Raw genomic sequence first — 23,353 nt, forward strand, 5'->3', positions numbered from 1 at the left:
AGAACATGTAAAAAAAGATAATTACTACCAGCTTTTTATGCTTACTCAAACTGTGCAGAAATAAAAAGAGAAAGTAGCATTGAGATGTTTCCCATTATGTATTTAGTTAAAGGACAAGCATGATATAGATTCTTACTAAAATAGAGTAAAGGAGTCCAGACACTGGTCTACTACTACTACTACTATTTAACATTTCTAAAGCGCTACTAGGGTTACACAGCGCTGTACAATTTAACATAAAGGACAGTCCCTGCTCAAAGAGCTTACAATCTAAAGGACAAGTGAACAGTCAGTCCGATAGGGGTAGTCAGATTGGGGCAGTCTGGATTTCCTGAGAGGTGAGAGTTAGGTGCCGAAGGCAGCATTGAAGAGGTGGGCTTTGAGCAAAGACTTGAAGATGGGCAGGGAGGGGGCTTGGCGTAAGGGCTCAGGAAGGTTGTTCCAGGCATAGGATGAGGCGAGGCAGAATGAGCGGAGCCTGGAGTTGGCGGTGGTGGAGAAGGGTACCGAGAGGAGGGATTTGTCCTGTGAACGGAGGTTTCGGGCTGGAACGTAAGGGGAGATGAGGGTAGAGAGGTAGTGAGGGGCAGCAGACTGAGTGCATTTGTAGGTAAGAAGGAGAAGCTTGAACTGAATGCGGTGTCTGATTGGAAGCCAGTGAAGTGACCTGAGGAGAGGGGTGATATGAGTAGATCGGTTCTGGCGGAATATAAGACGTGCAGCAGAGTTCTGGACAGATTGAAGTGGGGATAGATGGCTAAGTGGGAGGCCAGTGAGGAGTAGGTTGCAGTAGTCAAGGCGCGAGGTGATGAGAGCGTGGACGAGGGTTCAGGTGGTGTGTTCAGAGAGGAAAGGGCGAATTTTGCTATGTTGAAGATGAAGAAGCGACAGGTCTTGGCTATCTGCTGGATATGCGTGGAGAAGGAGAGGGAGGATTCGAAGATGACTCCGAGGTTACGGGCAGATGAGACGGGGAGGATGAGGGTGTTATCAACTGAGATGGAAAGTGGAGGAAGAGGAGAAGTGGGTTTTGGTGGAAAGACGATGAGCTCGGTCTTGGACATGTTCAGTTTCAGGTGGCGGTTGGACATCCAGGCAGCAATGTCGGATAAGCAGGCTGATATCTTTGCCTGGGTCTCCGCGGTGATGTTTGGTGTGGAGAGATACAGCTGGGTGTCTACACTGTGGACATTGTACCAGCCTGATGCACAATCCAGAATTAAAAAAAGCACATTGATGCTACTGAATGCTAGGGCTATATGTTCTGAAAAATTAATTCTCAAATTATTTTCTAATTATAAACTTAATTTCATTGTAATATCATTTCCCTACAGTTGCAGGTTCCTTTCTGATAGAATCTAGCTTCTGCGTGCCACAAGTCCTGCTAAAACTTTTGTATCAAAAGCATTTATTTGAGGCACTCTATTTATCATATAAACTACTATGCAAGATCAGAATTGCATTACTTACAATTGAATTACAAAAAAAGAATGCAAAAAGTTGTTCCCCCCTCCCCCCCTCCCTAGACTACCTTACAATCCCTTATGGTCTAGTGGTGTAGTCAAGACAGGAGTAAATCCCATGTCAGCTCTACTCCCAAAATGGCAGCCGTGACTTCTTGCAGCAGTCTCAGGAGATTGCCACTAGAGGTCATGGCAGCCATTTTGAGAGTGCAGCCAGAATGCGCAGGAGCAGCTGGGGATCACTCCTGCCCTGACCAGTGATGTAGCCATAGGTGGGCCAGGGCTGAGGCCTACCCAACAGTAACACACGTTTAGCGGTAGATGGTGGGGATTCCAAGCTCCACCAGCTGAAGACTTCTGCCTAATGGTAACGAAAACGCTATTCTCCATGATACTGGCACCTGCGCATGCTCAGTTTTCAGCGCATGCCTTTGGCAGACTGCCAAGGTAGAAAGAAGCGTTTTCCTGCCAGCTTAGATATTTTTTTGGTAGTGATTGTGGTGGTGGTGGTGGGGGGAACACTTGATGCCCACCCACTTTTTGCCTAAGCCCACCAAAAATCTGTTGTCTAGCTACGCCCCAGGCCCTGAATACACCCCTAGACCCCTAAGGATTATAAGATAGCCCCGATGGGGGCACCTACAGGTGGACAGGGAGGAAAGGCAACTCCTGTTTGGAGAGGAGGGGAGGGCCCTGTGCAGACCAAGTTCCCCTCTTCTCTTTTTTTAAAGTTACATTTGTACCCCATGCTTTCCCACTCATGGCAGGCTCAGATCTTCAAGTATTTAAATTTACCTCCGTTGCAGGCAGCGTCAGTGAAACGCTGTCTGACGTCCCACCAGCCTTCCCTTTGCTCGTTCGTTCTCAGTGCCCCGCCTTCTTCTGACGTCATTTCCTTGGGGGCGGGACACTGAGAGGGAACGAATGAGCGAAGGGAAGGCTGGTGGGACGTCAGACAGTGTTTTCACTGACGCTGCCTGCAAAGGAGGTAACTTGGCAAGGTAAATTTAAATACCGCCGGGAATCGGGAGCGAAGGAGGCTGACCGAGGCGCGCTGTGCGGGGCCCCCTTAAGCGCGAGGCCCTATGCGGCCGCCTCGGCCTAAGACCGGCCCTGCCTCCCAGGAGGCCAAGAGGTGCACCTGATTGTCCCAGTGCCAGTGGCCGGCTCATCTGGAGAAGTCCAATATTGCATAATGCACTTACGCGCTACCAAACTCAGCTTTCTACATAGCATTATGGCGGGGGCACGCAGCGGTGCAAAAGCCCTTGGTTGGTCCAGCAAAAACTGCCTTTCCGTTCCTTGAATTTTGTTCCCCAATCAAATCAAAAATACCCTTACCCGCTGCCAAAATGCGCGCACCTTGGGGCATTGCCATAGGGCATGGTATAATGAGCCGGGACCCCCCCCCACACACACACATTTAGAGCAAGCTGAACTATTTGGCCCCAACACATGAGCCAGTTGTGCCTTAGACATGTATCCCCGAAGGACCACTCTGTATCCGCATTCTCTCAACCTTTCATCATGTACTAGCGCTCGGATTCTCTTCAATGTGGCTGCCACATCCCAAGATGCTAGCGAGAGCCCTAAGTCCTGCTCCCATTTGTGTTTGAGGCCTTCAAATTGCTTCTTGGGACGCCGCCGAGCCAGGGCCCCATAAAGATCAGAAACCCTATGTCTTTCTATCATCAACTCCGCAAAAAAGCCCCAAATTTTTTCACCCATCCGCCCCATCAAGTTTTCCTGGCTCAAGGATTTCATATAGTGTTTAATCTGAGCATAAGCGAATCTATTACCCCAGGCTGCCCCCAGCTTGTCTTGAAGTGCCTCAAAAGTCATCACTTCCCCATTTTCCAGCAACAAGTGCTCCAATCTCGTGACGCCCAGACCTTGCCATCTACCAAAGGTCGGGTTGTTCAACCCCGCTTCAAACTTTGGGTTACCTCTGATCGGGATTTGATCCGTGACGTGTGGATGGCCCCCCAGCTGCCTCATCCACCACTGCCACGTCTCACGTAGAGGCTGAAGTATAATACTTTTTTTTTAATTTAGAAGGGATCAAGCTACGGGGCAAATGGAGAAGCGTCATCAAGTCATAAGGAGCAAAAAATGCTTGTTCGAGAGTTAGAGGTGTGTAATGTTGCGTGGCATTGCACAAGTCACCCAGATGACGTAGCAAGCACGCTTGATTGTATAGGAACAAGGCTGGGAAGCCTATACCCCCCTGCTTCCAGCTTCCAACTAGCATATCCTGGCTAAATTTCGGCTTCTTCCCTGCCCAACAGAACCGACTAAAAAGTTGCGTCGCCCGTTTCAAATCTTTCCTCAACAGGCGAATGGGCAATGTTTGTAGAACATACAACCAGCGAGGGAACAACACCATCTGTATTAGGTGTACCCGCCCCATTAGAGGGAGGCTCATCCAAGAGTCTAGTTTGGCCTTAGTATACTCTAGTAAGATCTTAATATTTAACTGATATAAGTCAGCGGTGTTCATTGTGAGCCAAATTCCTAGGTATGTAAAAGACTCAGTGGCCCACCTTAAGGGAAAGCCTGGTCCCCAGTCCCTCCGACTCACCGATGTCGAGGCCAAAACCTCAGACTTGTGCAAATTTATCCGAAAACCTGCATAATCTCCATATTCGCGAAATGTCTCCAATAGTGTGTCTAACGATTCTCTCGGGTTCGTGAGATGTACCAACAGGTCATCCGCAAATGCTGCGAGCTTAAATACGCCAGACCCCAATCGGACTCCCTGGATCATGAGATTTTCCATTATATCCCTAATAAGGGGCTCTAAAGCCAAAACAAAAAGAAGGGGGGATAAGGGGCACCCTTGCCTCGTACCCCTCCTGATAGGAAAGCTCTTCGATTCAATCCCATTTACCCACATTCACCTCGACAAACCGTCCCGAGAATTCATAGTGCTCTAACGTGGCAAAGAGAAAATCCCAGTGGACTTTGTCAAAGGCTTTTTCCGTGTCAAAGCTAACTAGTAGCGACACTATGTTGCCCTGTGAGCTTTGCTCCAACGATGTCAAGATCGCCCTCAAGTTTCTACTTACCGCTCTACCCCCCACAAAACCAACCTGGCTTTCATGAATCAATCGAGGTAGCAGTCTCGCTAACCTATTGGCCAAGATTTTTGCCATTAACTTTGTGTCGTAGTTCAGTAGGGAGATAGGGTGATACGATGTCGGCTCTAACGGGTCCCTCCCAGGCTTAAGCAAAACTATTATTTGGGCTCTGTTAAAGTCAGGGGGCATCGCCTGTCTCTCTAGTAAGTGATTCAAAAATCTAGTAAGGGCCGTTACATCACCTGCCATCAATTTGTAAAATTCTCCACGAAGACCATCGGGACCCGGAGCCTTCAACCGTGGGCTTCGAGCTATGGCCATACTAATTTCGTCCTCAGTAATTAATTAGTTAAGGCGATCCAGGTCTTGCGGCGCGAGCCTTCGCAATGCTAGATTCTCTAAGTACATCTGGTGGGAAAGGCCCTCCTCCTCCAGAGGAGCATATAGCTCCTTATAAAAGGCCCGAAAGGTGTCACAGATTGCCTTGTCTGATGTATGAAGGCCTCCCTCCCTTTGTCGAAGCGCTGGAATGCTTCTAGTCCCTCCCCAGGGAGTGATTAATTTTGACATCAGCCTGCCCGTTTTATTTCCATGCTTGTAGAGCATGTATCGATAGTATAGCTGGGACTTGTGTGCCTTCCCATGAAGGAGTTCGTTCAAGGTGGCTTGAAGTTCCAGCACTTGTTGCTTATCGTCTTCCCCATGCGTCTCCCCATACCTCTTCCGCGCCTTGCCAAGATGTCTACTTAGACATAAGATCTCTCTATCCCTCGCCTCCACACAAAATGCGCATGGCTTATGATTTCCCCTCTGAGGACCGCCTTAGCAGCCTCCCAAAACAGAACAGGGTCATCCAAGTGGTCTTGGTTATGGGTACTATATTCCACCCAGCTAGCACCGGATCTGCACTTAATTCCAGAGGGAATTGCCATCTAGGCGTCTGTTGGGCCATACCCCTGGGTATCCACTCTACCTTAACCCAGGCGTGATCAGACACCACATACGGCCCAATTTCCGCCATTGTCACCTCCCCAAACATCTGACGCGATGTCAGAATATAATCGATATGTGGCTGAGTCGAATGGGCCCGTGAAAGGTGAGTATGATCTTTCTCGCCCGGATGCAGCACCCTCCAAACATCAATAAGGTCCAACAACTGGCTCAACTGCAAAAGGCCTCTGTTATTATGATACGAGGAGGCTGCTCCAGGGGCTGATCGGTCCAAGGAGGGGTCCCAGGCTGCATTAAAGTCACCCCCCACTACTATGGCTGTATGTGGTTGTTTAAGCAGGAAATTAATCAGGGTTTGAAAAAAACTCCGATCAAAGCTATTAGGGGCATATACATTACAGATTAGCAGTTTCTGCCTCCCAACGACCGCTTCCAGGATGACATAGCGTCCTGAGACATCAATCAGAAGCGGATTAATCCCTGAAGCTATGCCCTTCCTAAATAGTATCTTAACTCCTCCCTTTATCCCCTTGCGCATGCGCCGCTATACAGTTCCCTACCCACCAAGTGCTGAGTTTGGCATGTTCGATCTGGTTCAAGTGCGTCTCCTGTAGGAGTGCAATATCTGCTTTCTGCCTATTTAACTGTTGTAAAATCTTGGAACGTTTTATTGGCGAATTCACTCCGCCTACATTCCATGATAGGATTCTCACTATTGTAGTATATGCAAGTGAATGATTAATTCCACGGGAATCCCCTTTTGTTGTCGGAGGGAGCAGCCCAGCCCCTGCCCCCCCCCCCCGGCCTCGTACATCCACCTCTCCATCAACAGTTCTAAACCCTGAACCCAGTCTGCCCGTTACCTGCTTCCTACCTTCAAGCCACCCTCCATAGAAAACCTGGAAGGAAAAACCCCTAAAAGAACTCCGCTGCCACCTTTTACTATCCTTCCTAAGAGTCTGCCCCTGCTTGCTCCCACCCACCCTCCCCTTACCCTCTCCCCCCTCCCTACCCTCCCCAAACCCCCCTGCCCCCTATATCCGGATCCACAAATTGGGATCAACACTTCCTTACGTCCCTCCCTCCTCCCTCCATATAATGTAGCAATGAAACATTAAACAGCCCTCCCGAGATTAAACGGAACAGATGCACTCAGTTCTCATCTTCTCGACAGGGGCCTTGCCCACTCCACACTCCATCCACGACCTCCACAGAGTTTCCATCAAACAACTGGCAACTGTAGCTTCTTAAATGCCGCAGTCCAACAATATTACTACTATTTAAAAGAAAGATATTAAATAATGAGGGCAAAGCTACCTTCATGCGGAAGTCCAGATATGATTCCATGTGCCTCAATGAAAGGAGAGTTTAATTTTACTTTCAATCTTTATAATACCAGGCTTCCTAAGGCAGATTACAGCAACAGTTAAGATGAACCCATCAGTAAACAGGATATATCCTCACTGAAATTTGGCCATGTATTACTGTATTGTGTAGAACCGTGTAGAAAAATGAGCACAAAATACAGCCTTTATTAGTGATATTTCCACCAGCTATAAAAAATGTTGAAGCTGTTTTAGTGATATTCAGTTTTGATTTCATGACATTTATATCTACATATGGGACACTTTCAAACAAAGTAAAAAGCTGTCAAATAAGTAAATATAAATAAATATTTTGACTTCCACCTTTTAAGGCACTGCCTATCCAACTGGAACAGCTTTTGACATTTTACAGATGGACCCCCATAGGCAGTCCAATATTTCTAATAATCTTTTACTATTGCTTTCAGTAGCATTTGCTATTGTTTTGGGTGTACTTGTGACTTCGCCTACTGGCTTCAGCCCATATAATGGACTAGATAGCCTCATACCATCTGCTGTTCTCAATCTAACCTCCTTGGACTGAGCTGTCACGGATGTTTGCTCAGGTTCTCCTACCTCTAGTTCAGTATTTCTCAAATGCAACCACCAGGGGCCGACTGACAATGATCTGGGCCCCTGGGCAGTAAGGGTCAAGGGCCCCTAACCATCTATCAAAAGTGATTAAAATAGATGGAGGTTAGGGGAGGAGAGGCCCCCTATTGTTGTAGGTCCTCAGGCACTGCCCTATTGTTCCAGTGGTCAGTCTGACCCTGGCAACCATCAATGGAATTTTGTTTTTATGGTTGCTTCAGACTCTCGGAGTTTGCCAGCTGCTGCTGTCTGACTTTTCTGCCTGATAGTTTGCTGTGTAACTGCTGCTGCTTCCATGTGGATTTGTGATTTTCAGCTGCATGGTGCCTGTACTCCTGTGCTTTTCTTGTAAGAATAATAGTGTGAGAGTGAGTGCACCATATATACTGAGAGCTGCACAGTTGTACAAACACAGCAATTGTGCAGTGAGATGGTACATGGAGGAGACCTAGCAGAAGCAGGAGAGGCAGGGCTCGAAAAGGGGTGCCAAGTTTGAAGAAGGCCAAGAGTTTCAACAGTTGAACTCAGGGTGCCAGCAGGCCCAGCACTGGAGGCTGAGAGAGGTGTAGATGGGCAAGGTGGATGGAAAAAAGATTTGAGAGTGACTGATAGGGACAGTGGTATTGGTAAGAGAATGATGGTGATGGGGGCTTGAAAGAGTAGTAGGAATGGCCAGAGATGAGAGAGTGGTAAAGATGGAGGATTAAAAGGGAATGGGGTGGGGATGGAAGACAGATCAGAAAGTGCTGGTTCACGGGAGGAAGGGAAGGTTGCGAGATTGTGGTAGACATGAAGGGTGAAAGTGGAGAAGTTTAAATAACAGGTGACATTTATAGACACATGTGTTTTTTGTTCAGTAAAGCAGTATACAATTAGTTTTAAATAAATGGATAATGTTGACAGAATATTTAAGGAAAAATCATTAATCATTAATGTAGCCACTTTGTCTGGTTCTCACTTTTATGAGCACTGCAGTCATCACATTTTCAGTGAAATAGAGAGACATACAATAACCTTTACTGTCTCTTTAGGTTAAACCCCTCTCTCTTTAGGTTAAACCTAAAAATTTGTACATTTTTGTGTTGAATAAAGCATCTCTCAACTGGGAGCACTTTCTAATTGACGTGAATGATTTTTTTTTTAATCCTGGATTATGTTACTATGTCAGAGTGTGTTTTATTTTATATTATGTTAAAAATGCCAGAATTTTATTTTCTGGATTAAATTCTATTTGTGTGGGATCTCCTTTCTGGATTATGCTAACATCTGTATATTTTGTTCCAAACATATTTCATTGTATTTTGTGAGTATGTTTTATTGATGTTTACATGGTGGTGAGTTTTTATTCCGTGTTGTAAATGTTTGTGTATTTCTCTCTCATGGCATTGGCAGAGACGCCAAGATTTCCTGCAGCTGATGCTCGATGCTCGCAACTCTATTAACGCTATAGACGTGGACCATTTTGACATTGTCAACCAAGCTGACCTTTCACCTCAGAATAAGGAGTCATCCAGTAGGACACCTCAGCTAAAGAAGACACAGAAGACCTTGACAGAGGATGAAATCTTAGGCCAAGCGTTCATCTTCCTTATTGCAGGCTATGAGACCACCTGTAATACGCTTTCTTTTGCCACTTACCTGTTGGCTACCAACCCAGACTGCCAGGAGAAGCTGCTGAGAGAAGTGGATGAGTTCACTGAAAATCACGTGAGTTGTCTCTTTCTTTTCCATCTACTAGTTAACGTGTCATGACAAAGAGAGCCCGGAAACCAATGACAGCAGAACAATAGTAACCAAGCAAATTGCTGTGTTTTCTTAAGGTCCCGGTACATAAGTACATAAGTAATGCCACACTGGGAAAAGACCAAGGGTCCATCGAGCCCAGCATCCTGTCCACGACAGCGGCCAATCCAGGCCAAGGGCACCTGGCGAGCTTCCCAAACGTAGAAACATTCTATACATGTTATTCCTGGAATTGTGGATTGTTCCCAAGTCCATTTAGTAGCGGTTTATGGACTTGTTCTTTAGGAAACCTTCTAACCCCTTTTTAAACTCTGCTAAGCTAACCGCCTTCAAAAGGTTTATCCAGTCAGGAGAGACTCCTATCTGGTTAAATCACACTGATTAGCAATATTTAGTGTGAGGCAGTGCCAGGGCAGTCTGAGGGTGGAATCTGGGCAGAGCTGACATTTATCCAGTTAGTAGTGATTTTCAGTCCTCAAACCGGAGAAGTAAGCAGATAAAATTAGGACAGCAAAAGGGCTGTCTTAGCTTTATCAAATTACTTATCCAATTAGAGGACTGAAAATCACTGGTACCCAGATAATTTCTGGCACCCTGTTTATGCTAGATTTTTAAATATTGTTGGATCTGTCAGAAACGCATAATTCAACCCTTCGGCAATAATTTAGCAATTCAAATCTAGGGTGAATATGTAATCTTTATTGATCCATATAATACAAAGCCTTCTCTTATCAAAAACAGACAAAGTACTTATCATTTATTTATTTATTCAGTTTTTCAGTTGTGTATATATATATATATATATATATATATATATATATATATATATTTCTCCGAGGAAAAGCAGGCTGCTTGTTCTCACTGATGGGTTGACGTCCTCGGCAGCCCCCTCCATCGGAAAGTTTACCAGCAAAGGCCTTTGCTAGTCCTCGCGCGCCCATGCGCACTGCGCATGCGCAGCCGTCTTCCCGCCCGAAACCGGCCCGAGCCGGCCAGTCTTCTTTCGTCCGCGCTCGGTACGGTCGTGTTACGCCGTTCGTGCCCCAGAGAGTCGACCTCGCGCGTCCTTTTCGACGTGTTTTTTCTTCTTTTTCGTTCCAAAAAGTTCGGGAAGCGCTCCGGAAGTGTTCCGGAAGACCCTTTCGGGTTTTCTGCCCTTCCCGTAATTTCTCAGCTTTTGCCCCGTAAGTTTTCTTTCGTTGTCGGGGTAGGCCTAGTTTGGCCTCGGTCGAGATTTTTCTCCCCTTAAATTTTGGTGCTTCAATTTTCGCCATTTCGGCTTTTGATTTCGCCGGCGTGATTTTTCCGCCCATGACATCGAAGCCTTCCAGCGGCTTCAAGAAGTGCACCCAGTGCGCCCGGGTAATCTCGCTCACTGATAGGCACTCTGCTTGTCTTCAGTGTCTAGGGGCCCAGCACCGCCCTCAGAACTGCAGTCTGTGTTCCCTGTTACAAAGGCGGACTCAGGTAGCGAGATTAGCCCAGTGGAACGTTTTGTTCTCGGGCTCTTCGTCGACATCGGCACCGGAGGCATCGAGTGCATCGACGTCGTCAGCGTCCGGACCATCTTCCTTGGCTGCCGCTCCATCGACTGCATCGAGGCATCGGACCTCTGCATCGGCGCCGAGGCATCGGGCGACTGCATCGACGTCGGTGGTACCGAGACTTCGTCTGCTGATGTCGTCGGACGGAGGTGCATCGTCAGGAGTGCAGGTGAGGGCTGTCCATTCCCCTGCTGGTGGCGGTGAGCCTTCGGGTGGGTCTCCTCCTACCCTGAGGGCTCCTGCGGTACAGCCCCCCCGGGATCGACCCTCTTCGGTCTCGGCCCCGAGGAAGCGACGGATGGATTCTACGTCCTCCTCGTCGGTGCCGGGGAGCTCCGGTGACATGCTTCGGAAGAAGTCGAAGAAGCATCGACACCGGTCCCCTCCCCGTGTCGGCACCGAGAGCTCTGGGTCGCCGAGGGATTCGGCACCCAGCAGGCATCGGCACCGAGAGGACCGCTCACCCTCTGTTCAAGAGGTGTCGATGCGCTCCACTCTGGACAGCCCGGAACAGCCTCCTCGCCCGGAACAGGTTCTGACGTCGACGCCTGCATCGACCTCTCAGCCTTTTTCTGCAGCCACTCTGAACGAGAGCCTCCGGGCCGTTCTCCCAGAGATTCTGGGAGAGCTGTTGCGCCCTACCCCTCCGGTACCGGCGGTGCTTGCGCCTCCGGTACCGTCGAGCGTGGCGCCGGCTGGCCCATCGCCCAGGTTGAGGTCCCCAACGTCGGTACCGCGTGCGGTACCGACCGCGGCCACCTCCCAGGAAGGCTCCCCGACTACGTCGGCGGAGGGAGCTTCGCCGATGCGGGCGAGGGAGTCTACCTCTCGACGCCCCCACCGTGGACGGGGTTCCACCGAGTCGAGCAGGGCGAGGTTGCAGACACAGGTTCGTGAACTTGTGTCTGACACCGAGGGTGAGGCCTCGTGGGAGGAAGAGGAAGATCCCAGATATTTCTCTGACGAGGAGTCTGAGGGTCTTCCCTCTGATCCCACTCCCTCTCCTGAGAGACAGCTTTCTCCTCCCGAGAGTCTGTCTTTTGCTTCCTTTGTCCGGGAGATGTCTACGGCCATCCCCTTCCCGGTGGTTGTGGAGGACGAGCCCAGGGCTGAAATGTTTGAGCTCCTGGACTATCCTTCTCCACCTAAGGAAGCGTCCACTGTTCCCTTGCACCATGTCCTAAAGAAGACATTGCTTGCGAACTGGACAAAACCTTTAACTAATCCCCACATCCCTAAGAAGATCGAGTCCCAGTACCGGATCCATGGGGACCCAGAGCTGATGCGCACCCAGTTGCCTCACGACTCTGGAGTTGTGGATCTGGCCCTAAAGAAGGCTAAGAGTTCTAGGGAACATGCTTCGGCGCCCCCGGGCAAGGACGCTAGAACCTTAGACTCCTTTGGGAGGAAGGCCTACCATTCCTCTATGCTCGTGTCCAAGATCCAGTCTTACCAGCTCTACACGAGCATACACATGCGGAACAATGTGCGGCAGTTGGCGGGCTTGGTTGATGCTCTTCCCCCTGAGCAAGCCAAGCCTTTTCAGGAGGTGGTCAGGCAGCTGAAGGCGTGCAGAAAATTCCTGGCCAGAGGAGTCTATGACACTTTTGATGTTGCGTCCAGGGCCGCTGCTCAAGGTGTGGTGATGCGCAGGCTCTCATGGCTGCGTGCCGCCGACCTGGAGAATAGACTCCAGCAGCGGATTGCGGACTCGCCTTGCCGTGCGGACAACATTTTTGGTGAAAAAGTCGAACAGGTGGTAGAGTCTCTCCACCAGCGGGACACCGCATTCGACAAATTCGCCCGCCGGCAGCCTTCAGCCTCTACCTCTACAGGTAGAAGATTTTTCGGGGGAAGGAAGACTGCTCCCTATGCTTCTGGTAAGCGTAGGTACAATCCTCCTTCCCGACAGCCTGCGGCCCAGGCTAAGCCCCAGCGCGCTCGCTCTCGTCAGCAGCGCGCGCCTCAGCAAGGCCCCGCGGCTCCCCAGCAAAAGCAAGGGGCGAGCTTTTGACTGGCTCCAGCAGAGCATAGCCGACATCCAAGTGTCAGTGCCGGGCGACCTGCCGGTCGGGGGGAGGTTGAAAGCTTTTCACCAAAGGTGGCCTCTCATAACCTCCGATCAGTGGGTTCTGCAATTAGTCCGGCAAGGATACACCCTCAATTTGGCATCAAAACCTCCAAATTGTCCACCGGGAGCTCAGTCTTACAGCTTCCAGCACAAGCAGGTACTTGCAGAGGAACTCTCCGCCCTTCTCAGCGCCAATGCGGTCGAGCCCGTGCCATCCGGGCAAGAAGGGCTGGGATTCTATTCCAGGTACTTCCTTGTGGAAAAGAAAACAGGGGGGATGCGTCCCATCCTAGACCTAAGGGCCCTGAACAAATATCTCGTAAAAGAAAAGTTCAGGATGCTTTCCCTGGGTACCCTTCTCCCCATGATTCAGCAAAACGATTGGCTATGCTCTCTGGACTTGAAGGATGCCTACACTCACATCCCGATACTGCCAGCTCACAGACAGTATCTGCGATTTCAGCTGGGCACACGCCACTTCCAGTACTGTGTGCTACCCTTTGGGCTCGCCTCTGCGCCCAGGGTGTTCACAAAGTGCCTAGCTGTGGTAGCAGCGGCACTTCGCAGGCTGGGGGTGCACGTGTTCCCATATCTCGACGATTGGCTGGTGAAGAACACATCCGAGGCAGGAGCCCTGCAGTCCATGCAGATGACTATTCGCCTACTGGAGCTACTGGGGTTTGTGATAAATTATCCAAAGTCCCATCTTCTTCCAATGCAGAGACTCGAATTCATAGGAGCTCTGCTGGATTCTCGGACGGCTCGCGCCTATCTCCCAGAGACGAGAGCCAACAACTTGTTGTCCCTCGTCTCGCGGGTGCGAGCGTCCCAGCAGATCACGGCTCGGCAGATGTTGAGATTGCTGGGCCACATGGCCTCCACAGTCCATGTGACTCCCATGGCCCGCCTTCACATGAGATCTGCTCAATGGACCCTAGCCTCCCAGTGGTATCAGGCCGCTGGGGGTCTAGAGGACGTGATCCACCTGTCCACGAGTTTTCTCAAATCCCTGTATTGGTGGACGATTTGCTCCAATTTGACTCTGGGACGTCCCTTCCAAATTCCTCAGCCACAAAAAGTGCTGACCACGGATGCGTCCCTCCTGGGATGGGGAGCTCATGTCGATGGGCTTCACACCCAAGGAACCTGGTCCCTCCAGGAACGCGATCTGCAGATCAATCTTCTGGAGTTACGAGCGATCTGGAACGCTCTGAAGGCTTTCAGAGATCGGCTGTCCCACCAAATTATCCAAATTCAGACAGACAACCAGGTTGCCATGTACTATGTCAACAAGCAGGGGGGCACCGGATCTCGCCCCCTGTGTCAGGAAGCCGTCAGCATGTGGCTCTGGGCTCGCCGACACGGCATGGTGCTCCAAGCCACATATCTGGCAGGCGTAAACAACAGTCTGGCCGACAGGTTGAGCAGGATTATGCAACCTCACGAGTGGTCGCTCAATTCCCGTGTGGTACGACAGATCTTCCAGGTGTGGGGCACCCCCTTGGTAGATCTCTTCGCATCTCGAGTGAACCACAAAGTCCCTCAGTTCTGTTCCAGGCTTCAGGCCCACTGCAGACTGGCATCGGATGCCTTCCTCCTGGATTGGGGGGAGGGCCTGCTGTATGCTTATCCTCCCATCCCTCTGGTGGGGAAGACTTTGTTGAAACTCAAGCAAGACCGAGGCACCATGATTCTGATTGCTCCTTTTTGGCCGCGTCAGATCTGGTTCCCTCTTCTTCTGGAGTTATCCTCCGAAGAACCGTGGAGATTGGAGTGTTTTCCGACCCTCATCACGCAGGACGAAGGGGCTCTTCTGCATCCCAACCTCCAGTCTCTGGCTCTCACGGCCTGGATGTTGAGGGCGTAGACTTTGCCTCTTTGGGTCTGTCAGAGGGTGTCTCCCGCATCTTGCTTGCTTCCAGGAAAGACTCCACTAAGAGAAGTTACTTCTTTCATTGGAGGAGGTTTGCCGTCTGGTGTGACAGCAAGGCCCTAGATCCTCGCTCTTGTCCTACACAGACCCTGCTTGAATACCTTCTGCACTTGTCTGAGTCTGGTCTTAAGACCAACTCCGTAAGGGTTCACCTTAGTGCAATCAGTGCATACCATTACCAAGTGGAAGGTAAGCCGATCTCGGGACAGCCTTTAGTTGTTCGCTTCATGAGAGGTTTGCTTTTGTCAAAGCCCCCTGTCAAGCCTCCTACAGTGTCATGGGATCTCAATGTCGTTCTCACCCAGCTGATGAAACCTCCTTTTGAGCCACTGAATTCCTGCCATCCGAAGTACTTGACCTGGAAGGTCATTTTCTTGGTGGCAGTTACTTCGGCTCGTAGAGTCAGTGAGCTTCAGGCCCTGGTAGTCCAGGCTCCTTACACCAAATTTCATCACAACAGAGTAGTCCTCCGCACTCACCCTAAGTTTCTGCCAAAGGTCGTGTCGGAGTTCCATCTGAACCAGTCAATTGTCTTGCCAACATTTTTTCCCCGTCCTCATTCCTGCCCTGCTGAACGTCAGCTGCACACATTGGACTGCAAGAGAGCATTGGCCTTCTATCTGGAGCGGACACAGCCCCACAGACAGTCCGCCCAATTGTTTGTTTCTTTTGATCCCAATAGGAGGGGAGTGGCTGTAGGGAAACGCACCATATCCAATTGGCTAGCAGATTGCATTTCCTTCACTTACGCCCAGGCGGGGCTGGCTCTTGAGGGTCATGTCACGGCTCATAATGTTAGAGCCATGGCTGCGTCGGTAGCCCACTTGAAGTCAGCCTCCATTGAAGAAATTTGCAAAGCTGCGACGTGGTCATCTGTCCACACATTCACATCTCATTACTGCCTGCAGCAGGATACCCGACGCGACAGTCGGTTCGGGCAGTCAGTTCTTCAGAACCTGTTTGGGCTTTAGGATCCAACTCCACCCCCCGAGGGCCCTGTTTGTTCTGTTCCAGGCTACACTCTCAGTTAGTTGGTAAATTTTTTAGGTCAATCTCAGTTATGTCCTCGCCGTTGCGAGGCCCAATTGACCATGGTTGTTGTTTTGAGTGAGCCTGGGGGCTAGGGATACCCCATCAGTGAGAACAAGCAGCCTGCTTGTCCTCGGAGAAAGCGAATGCTACATACCTGTAGAAGGTATTCTCCGAGGACAGCAGGCTGATTGTTCTCACAAACCCGCCCGCCTCCCCTTTGGAGTTGTGTCTTCCCTTGAAGTGTATTGTCTTGCTACATACTGGACTGGCCGGCTCGGGCCGGTTTCGGGCGGGAAGACGGCTGCGCATGCGCAGTGCGCATGGGCGCGCGAGGACTAGCAAAGGCCTTTGCTGGTAAACTTTCCGATGGAGGGGGCTGCCGAGGACGTCAACCCATCAGTGAGAACAATCAGCCTGCTGTCCTCGGAGAATACCTTCTACAGGTATGTAGCATTCGCTATATATATATATATATATATATATATAAAAAGGAAGTACCACCAACCTACCGCAGCAGCCCAGCAGTACTTCCCACCCCCAGCGCTCCGTCATATCTAGGGTTACAAAAATAGGTTTATTTTTGTAGCTCCGGTGTGTACCTGGCGGCACTGCCCGGTTACCACCAGATTAGCACGGGAGCCCTTACCGGCACCTCAATGGATGGCGGTAAGGGCTCCCCCCCCCCCCACCCCAAAATGGCCACGTGGCAAATGCTTTACTTGCCACACAGCCATTTCCTGCAGAAAAGCAAGATCTACCTTTTATCTGCTGTGGTAAAAGGGGGCCTCACGCCAACACCTGTACAGGCCTCCTTTTTGCCGCAGCTTGGTAAAAGGGGCCCTTAGTAAGCCAAGGTATTGGGTTATTTTTTTCCAACTGTTTTTCATCAATTCTACTATCATTGGATGTTTCCATATCTATTATGATTCACTTGCTTATATTTCCTACATTGCTCAGGTTATTACATGTTAGGGAGGAGTTAGTTTAACATTTACGGAATATTAAGGTGTTATTTCAAATAAGTTGTTAACTTTTACTTTTCTTTATCAAACTGCTTTGATCTAGAATAGTCTACCTTTAGGATTGAGGATACCAAGTGATTATATGTTATTTTGTCATAATTCAAAAACATTTTTATGCATGTCTCGCTGAACTCCTTGCTCGCTAAACCGGCTAGAACCAATGTAAAAACCACTTTGCTGGCTCGTTATGTTTTGAGCATCTGGCTGTCAGTCTCTTGTAACAAAACTGATATTGTGATGTCATAAAGCCTCATTTCACCAATGCCTAAGAGCCAACCTCATCAGTGATGTCACAGTAGCTTGATTGTCCTATACTTGGCTCACTCTTATTACATATAACAGTGATTTTGATTTCTCGAGACTTTTCTTTTAATTACGGGGGAGAGTTATCAATGTTGGCTACTATTAAGACGTGTTATTTTACTGTTAACCCTGGAGAACAAGGGGGAAAAAAAATCAGAATTTTTAATATTTCTTTGCTTTTATTATGTTTTCATGATGGTGATTATAATCTGAGTAATTTGTATGAATATTACTGATTGGCTCTCTGATTTTGCTGTGCTTTTCTATCAGAAATGGATTTTGTGTTTTTATAGTATTTTAACATTGATTTTATTGTTATGTTATAAACCGTTCTGATTTGCTTTTTGTAATAAGCGATGGTCTAGTAAATAAATAAACGATAAACGATATTAAAAGGCATTAAGCCCTTAATGCGCAGTTAGCTTGTGAAAACAGGCTACTGCTCAAATGTGTTAAAGCATTTTGCAGTGTTTGTCCTGTTTCCACACGCTAAACCGCGCATTATTGAATATTCATGGGAAGGGGGCATGATATGGATGGAGAGTGTGCATGGGCGCATTAGCCAGCTGCTTAACATGTACAAACTGGGAAACGCAAGCAGGTATAGTATGATAATGACATCGTTAACACATAACTTGCAAAATTAAAATAAAAACAAAATGTTAAGTGCCATGTTAGATTTGCAGTTAATGTGCAGGAAAATTCTGCATTAAGCCGCGTTAACTGCAAATCTGAATGCAATTTGGTAAAAGAGCGCCTAGTTCTTATTGTATATAATGGGACCTGTGCTAAAATAGGTGCCAGTGTAGGTGCGTGTATTGGACGCGCGCAGGTCCATTTTTCAGCACGCCTGCAAAAAAGGCCCCCCCTTTTTTTTAATGAAAATGGACGTGCAGCCAAATAAAAATTCGGCATGAGACCTTACTGCCACCCATTGACGTAGCGGTAAGGTCTCATGCATTAACCGGGCGGTAATCGTCAGCGTGCGTGCACTGCCAATTACTGCCCGGTTAGTGCCACGCGGTAGAAAATAAAAAAATATTTTCTGCCGTTCGTATCGGACGTGTGTAAAAAAAATGGAATTACCACCTGGGGCACACGGTAGCCAGGCAGTAGTTCCAAATTAACGCACATTGGATGCGCGTAGGCACCAATGTGCCTTAGTAAAAGGGCCCCTAAGTGTGATAAACTTAACTGTGACACACTACATAAAGAAGGGAATGACTTTTATATGGTCCTATTTATGCAGTTACCTTGGCTGAATATTGACACTTAACTGGTCAAATGCTGACACCACCCCCAGAACATCCCCAAAATATCCGGTTTTGAGATAGGTGCTAACCAGACATTTTCAGTAGCACTTACCAGTTAAGTGAGAATAAGCAGTTAGCCCTGAACAAGAAAATTAACCAACTAGGAGCCTCTTCTGGACAGTTAAGTCACTTTGAATATCGACCCCTAAAGTACTTCATGACTGTGGAGTAAATTATTCAGCCAGCAGCGGTCAGCGTTTCTTTTGTCCACTATCGGCGTTTTTCCGGGATATTCAATGCCAGTTCGTGTCCAGGCACCAGCATTTAATATAACCATGCAAACAAAACCAAATAAAGATAGGACTGTGTCCAGTTAACCCAGATGGTTAACTGCTGAAGAATATCGGCACTTCACCACATAAGTAACGACTCTGCCCCTGGACGGCTCATAATGTAGCTGATTTTCACTTTAACAGTTAGTCCTGATAGTCAGCGGCACTAAGCAGTTACTTGCCGGTGAATATGAGCGAATAGACATGCAGAAGCAATTCAACTTGTATTCATTTGGATTTAGCGCATGCCTTTTCAGCAGTAGCTCAGGGCAAGTTACATTCAGATATAGTACGTATTTTCTTGTCCCTGAGAGGTTTACAATCTAACCCCCTCCCCCAACACTGCCCATTCACTTCAAATAGGTTGTGTCGGCATTACTACACCGGAGCCACTAGCGCGGCTTTGTAAAAGGAGGCAGTGGCGTAGCTAGGTGGGTCGCCAGGGGAGTGGCTGCTCCTCCAAATGGACTTCTGATGGCAACGGTCCATCGCACCTGCGCAGTCTTCTCGCCACTCCTCATGATGTCTCAACCAACGCTTCTAAGAGGGATAATTTTGTACAGCTGTGTATTACAGGTGATTGATTGTAGGAGTCTGTTGCTAGATGAAATAAATGAAATGGGTCTAGCAAGTCAAGTGAGAAGTTTACAGAATTGTTATATAAAAAAATGTTATTTGGCAATTGGGGTCACTTCTTTAAAATAGTGGAGTTGTACTATGATTATATGCCTGGACAAATTTGAAGACCAGTGAGTCTGTGTTTGTCCCTTGAAAACATATGAGCACACCCCTACATAGAAAACAGGTGTGAGGATGTTATAATGCCGTTGTATCGCTCCATGGTGTGACTGCACCTTGAGTATTGTGTTCAATTCTGGTCGCCGCATCTCAAGAAAGATATAGTAGAATTGGAAAAGGTGCAGCGAAGGGCGACTAAAATGATAGCGGGGATGGGACGACTTCCCTATGAAGAAAGACTAAGGAGGCTAGGGCTATTCAGCTCGGAGAAGAGACGGCTGAGGGGAGACATGATAGAGGTATATAAAATAATGAGTGGAGTGGAACAGGTGGATGTGAAGCGTCTGTTCACGCTTTCCAAAAATACTAGGACTAGGGGGCATGCGATTAAACTACAGTGTAGTAAATTTAAAACAAATCGGAGAAAATGTTTCTTCACCCAACGTGTAATTAAACTCTGGAATTCATTGCCGGAAAATGTGGTGAAGGCGGTTAGCTTAGCAGAGTTTAAAAAGGGGTTGGACGGTTTCCTAAAGGACAAGTCCATAAACCGCTACTAAACGGACTTGGAAAAATCCAAAATCCCAGGAATAACATGTATAGAATGTTTGTACGTTTGGGAAGCTTGCCAGGTGCCCTTGGCCTGGATTGGCCGCTGTCGTGGACAAGATGCTGGGCTCGATGGACCCTTGGTCTTTTCCCAGTATGGCATTACTTATGTACTTATATGTAGCACACCTTTTTGAAAGGATTTATGAAAGTTTTTGCTAGTGGTGAGTGTTACATCTTCACCGCAGATGGGAACTTAGTATTGTATGGTGGCTTTTTAAAAAGGACATAAAATGAGGTGCCTTTTTTAACTGTCTCTCATACATACACTGTTGATTCTGTATGTACGAGTACGGACAGGAGGGTCAGGTGCTGGAAAGGAGGAAGATATTGAGGAGCAGTGGGAGAGAGGCAGCAGCAGAGTCTGTGGGAGGGGATGTGAATGGGGGAAATTGGAGGTGTTGCATGATGACAGTGAGGGGACTAGAGGGGGGTGCAGGGTGAGAGTGAGGGATTCAGAAAAGGAGTGGCAGGGTGGGGCTGATGAATGATGCAGTCAGAAACGGGGGAATGTTTGGAGTCTGAAGACTTTGGGATTAACGGGCTGTTCCCCTCCCGATTCTAGATTTCCATCCCCTTACCCCATTTACCTCTCTTTCCTTTGTTCCCTGATGCCCCCCATCCTCTCCTTCCTCTGTGCCTCAGTCCCACCCCCCACGTTATATTTTCTCTGCAGTTGTTGACTATTTCTCTCATCTGAGATCCCCCCCCCCATCCCTGTGTCTTCTTTCACCCTTACTAGCATTGATCACTAAGACCCTTCCCCCTGCCAAACAGAAGGTTCAAAATAAATTAAACGGAGTTAAGAAATTCGGATGTTTTCCAAAGTAATATACTTGACATAATTCCATATTCAAAATACATGTTAATGTATACAGATGTGCACCCTACTCCAAGTTGGCCTACTTAAAATATATATTTTTCTAATGCAACCTGATATTGAAATTTTTTTTTGTTACTTTTGTACCCTGTGCTTTCCCACTCATGGCAGGCTCTATGTGGCAGGTAATGGAGGGTTAAGTGACTTGCCCAGAGTCACAAGGAGCTGCCTGTGCTGGGAATTGAACTCAGTTCCTCAGGACCAAGGTTCACCACCCTAACCACTAGGCCACTAGGACACCCCTAAAGTTAGCTAAGAAGAGCCCCAGATGTTGAGCAGAGCCGAGGGACAGAAAAGAGCAGTGAATCAGTGCAATATATCTTGCATCTGTATATTCTGCAGGGTATGAGTCCAGGGAGGCCTGGTGCCCTGTCCTGCATGTAAGGGCCTGATAGGTAAACAGTCTAACAGTGAATGATCACTGTATTAACTAAGTGGATTATAGTATTTCCCATAAATCATGTGTCCCAGTACTCAGTCCTCAATGGCCACAATCCAGCCAGGCTTTCAGGAATTTCTCTACGAATATGTATGTATACTTTGGAAGAAAGACAGAAGGGGGAGATATGATCGAAAGGTTTAAATACCTCCATGGCATAAATGCACAGGAGGTGAGTCTCTTTCAATTGAAAGGAAGATCTAGAATGAGGGGGCATAAGATGAAGGTGACAGGGGACAGACTCGGGAGTAATCGAAGGAAATATTTCTCTACAGAAAGGCTACTGGACACGTGGAACGGCTTTCTGGTGGAGACAAAGACTGTAGTCTGTATCTGAATCCAAGCAAGCTTGGGACAAGTACATAGCATCTCTGAGGGATAAGCAGACTGGATAGGCGATCTGGTCTTTATCTGCCTTCATTTTTCTGTGTTCTACAGTATTTGCATACACTTTCCTCCATTATGTGCAAATAGATGCAGTGGCGTTCCTACGGGGGCTGACACCCGGGGCGGATCGCCGATGCGCCCCGCCCCCCGGGTGCAGCGCCCCCCCCCCCCCGGAACAGCGCGATGCCTCCCCCCGGCGAAAAAAAACCCCCGATCCCCCGGCAAACCCCCTCCCTCGGGTGCACGCCACTGGGGGGTGGGGTGCCGCACGCCTGCCAGCTCTTCGTTTTCATGCTCCCTCTGCCCCGGAACAGGAAGTAACCTGTTCCGGGGCAGAGGGAGCATGAAAACGAAGAGCCGGCAGGCGCGCGGCACCCCCCCCCCCCAGCGGCGTGCACCTGGGGCGGACCGCCCCCCCCCCCTTGGTACGCCACTGAATAGATGTCAATCATTGTGGGAATGCCAAATACCCACCTGATGCAGCCCTCCAGAACAGAGTTGGGGGACCCCTGCCTTAAATGGTTGGGGGGATGGGAGGACAAAGACTGAAAAAAAAATTACAATATAAAATCAACAGGAGCAGGGAGGAAGCAAGAAACCGAAAAAAATAAATTTTCTCTGACTTGGTTTCGTACAGTAAATTATTTTTATCAATGCTCAAATGCTATTTTTGGTTGAAAGAACAAGGGGAATGTTACTTTAGCACATGCACTTCCTCTTGAGATAGCTTTTGTTTTTCTTTCTCACTAGCCAGAGACATTCAGGCATTGTGTTCCAGAGACGGTGGCTGAGAAAAGAATGTAGAATAGGGCCACAGAGCTGAAATAATAGGCAATTTATCATGTGCATGGGCAAAGCAGCACTGTTTTCCCATCAGTACAGTGGTGTTTTCCTCCTCTGATGGGTGGGGGAAAGCCTGACTAAACTGATTAGGAAATATGCTTAACTAGTTTCCTGATGCATTTAACCAGACTCCATGAGGCTTTTTTTAAATGATTTTTTTTTCACTGATCTTTGCCAGAGTTTCAGGCTTCAATTTATTGATGTACTGTGTGTGTATCATTTGCACATCTGTGCAGTTTTAAAAAATATGTAAAATAAACTAATTAAAATAATAATGTAAAACTATGATGTTAATTTAATATAGTTAAACATAAACATAATGCAAAATCAGTATTGCATAACATCAAACATATAAACGGCAAGTGACCATACTCACTTGCAAATGCGCAGTACAGACTTCCCTCTCTGTCCCGCCCTCGCGTCAAGATGTCATGACGTCAGAGGGCGGAACAGAGAGGGAAACGGAGTCGAATTGTCGGACGCCGCCTGGAAAGGAACATCGTGCGAAACAACCTCCCCCCGCCCCCCTCCGTGCCGGGCCCCCTGCACTGACCTGACAGCGCCTCTCACGGAGGTGAGAGGCGCTGTCAGGTCAGTGCAGGGGGCCCAGCACGGAGGGGGGAGGGAGCGGCGGCGATGAGGGTAGCTGGACTTGGGGGGAGGGCAGAGGGGAGAGGCCATGGTTGCTGGACTTGGGGTGAGAGCAGGGCACAGAGGAGGGTTGCAGGGAAGGGGGGAGGCCAAGGGAAAGAGGAGGGTCGCTGGATATGGGGGG

At 48.5% G+C, this 23,353-nt stretch overlaps 1 protein-coding gene across 4 annotated transcripts in view; it reads left to right on the forward strand.

Annotated features, from left to right (window-relative positions):
• The window catches only part of TBXAS1 (thromboxane A synthase 1), a 417,384-nt gene that overhangs the window by 259,513 nt on the left and 134,518 nt on the right, over positions 1 to 23,353 (forward strand). For all 4 annotated transcript variants that reach the window (XM_030213914.1, XM_030213915.1, XM_030213913.1 and 1 more), the window contains one exon: positions 8,842 to 9,156. In XM_030213914.1, the coding sequence (XP_030069774.1) occupies positions 8,842 to 9,156 (315 nt within the window). The remainder of the gene's footprint in view (positions 1 to 8,841; positions 9,157 to 23,353) is intronic.

The sequence above is a fragment of the Microcaecilia unicolor genome, chromosome 9 (assembly GCF_901765095.1).
Source record: "Microcaecilia unicolor chromosome 9, aMicUni1.1, whole genome shotgun sequence".
Classification (NCBI taxonomy): domain Eukaryota; kingdom Metazoa; phylum Chordata; class Amphibia; order Gymnophiona; family Siphonopidae; genus Microcaecilia; species Microcaecilia unicolor.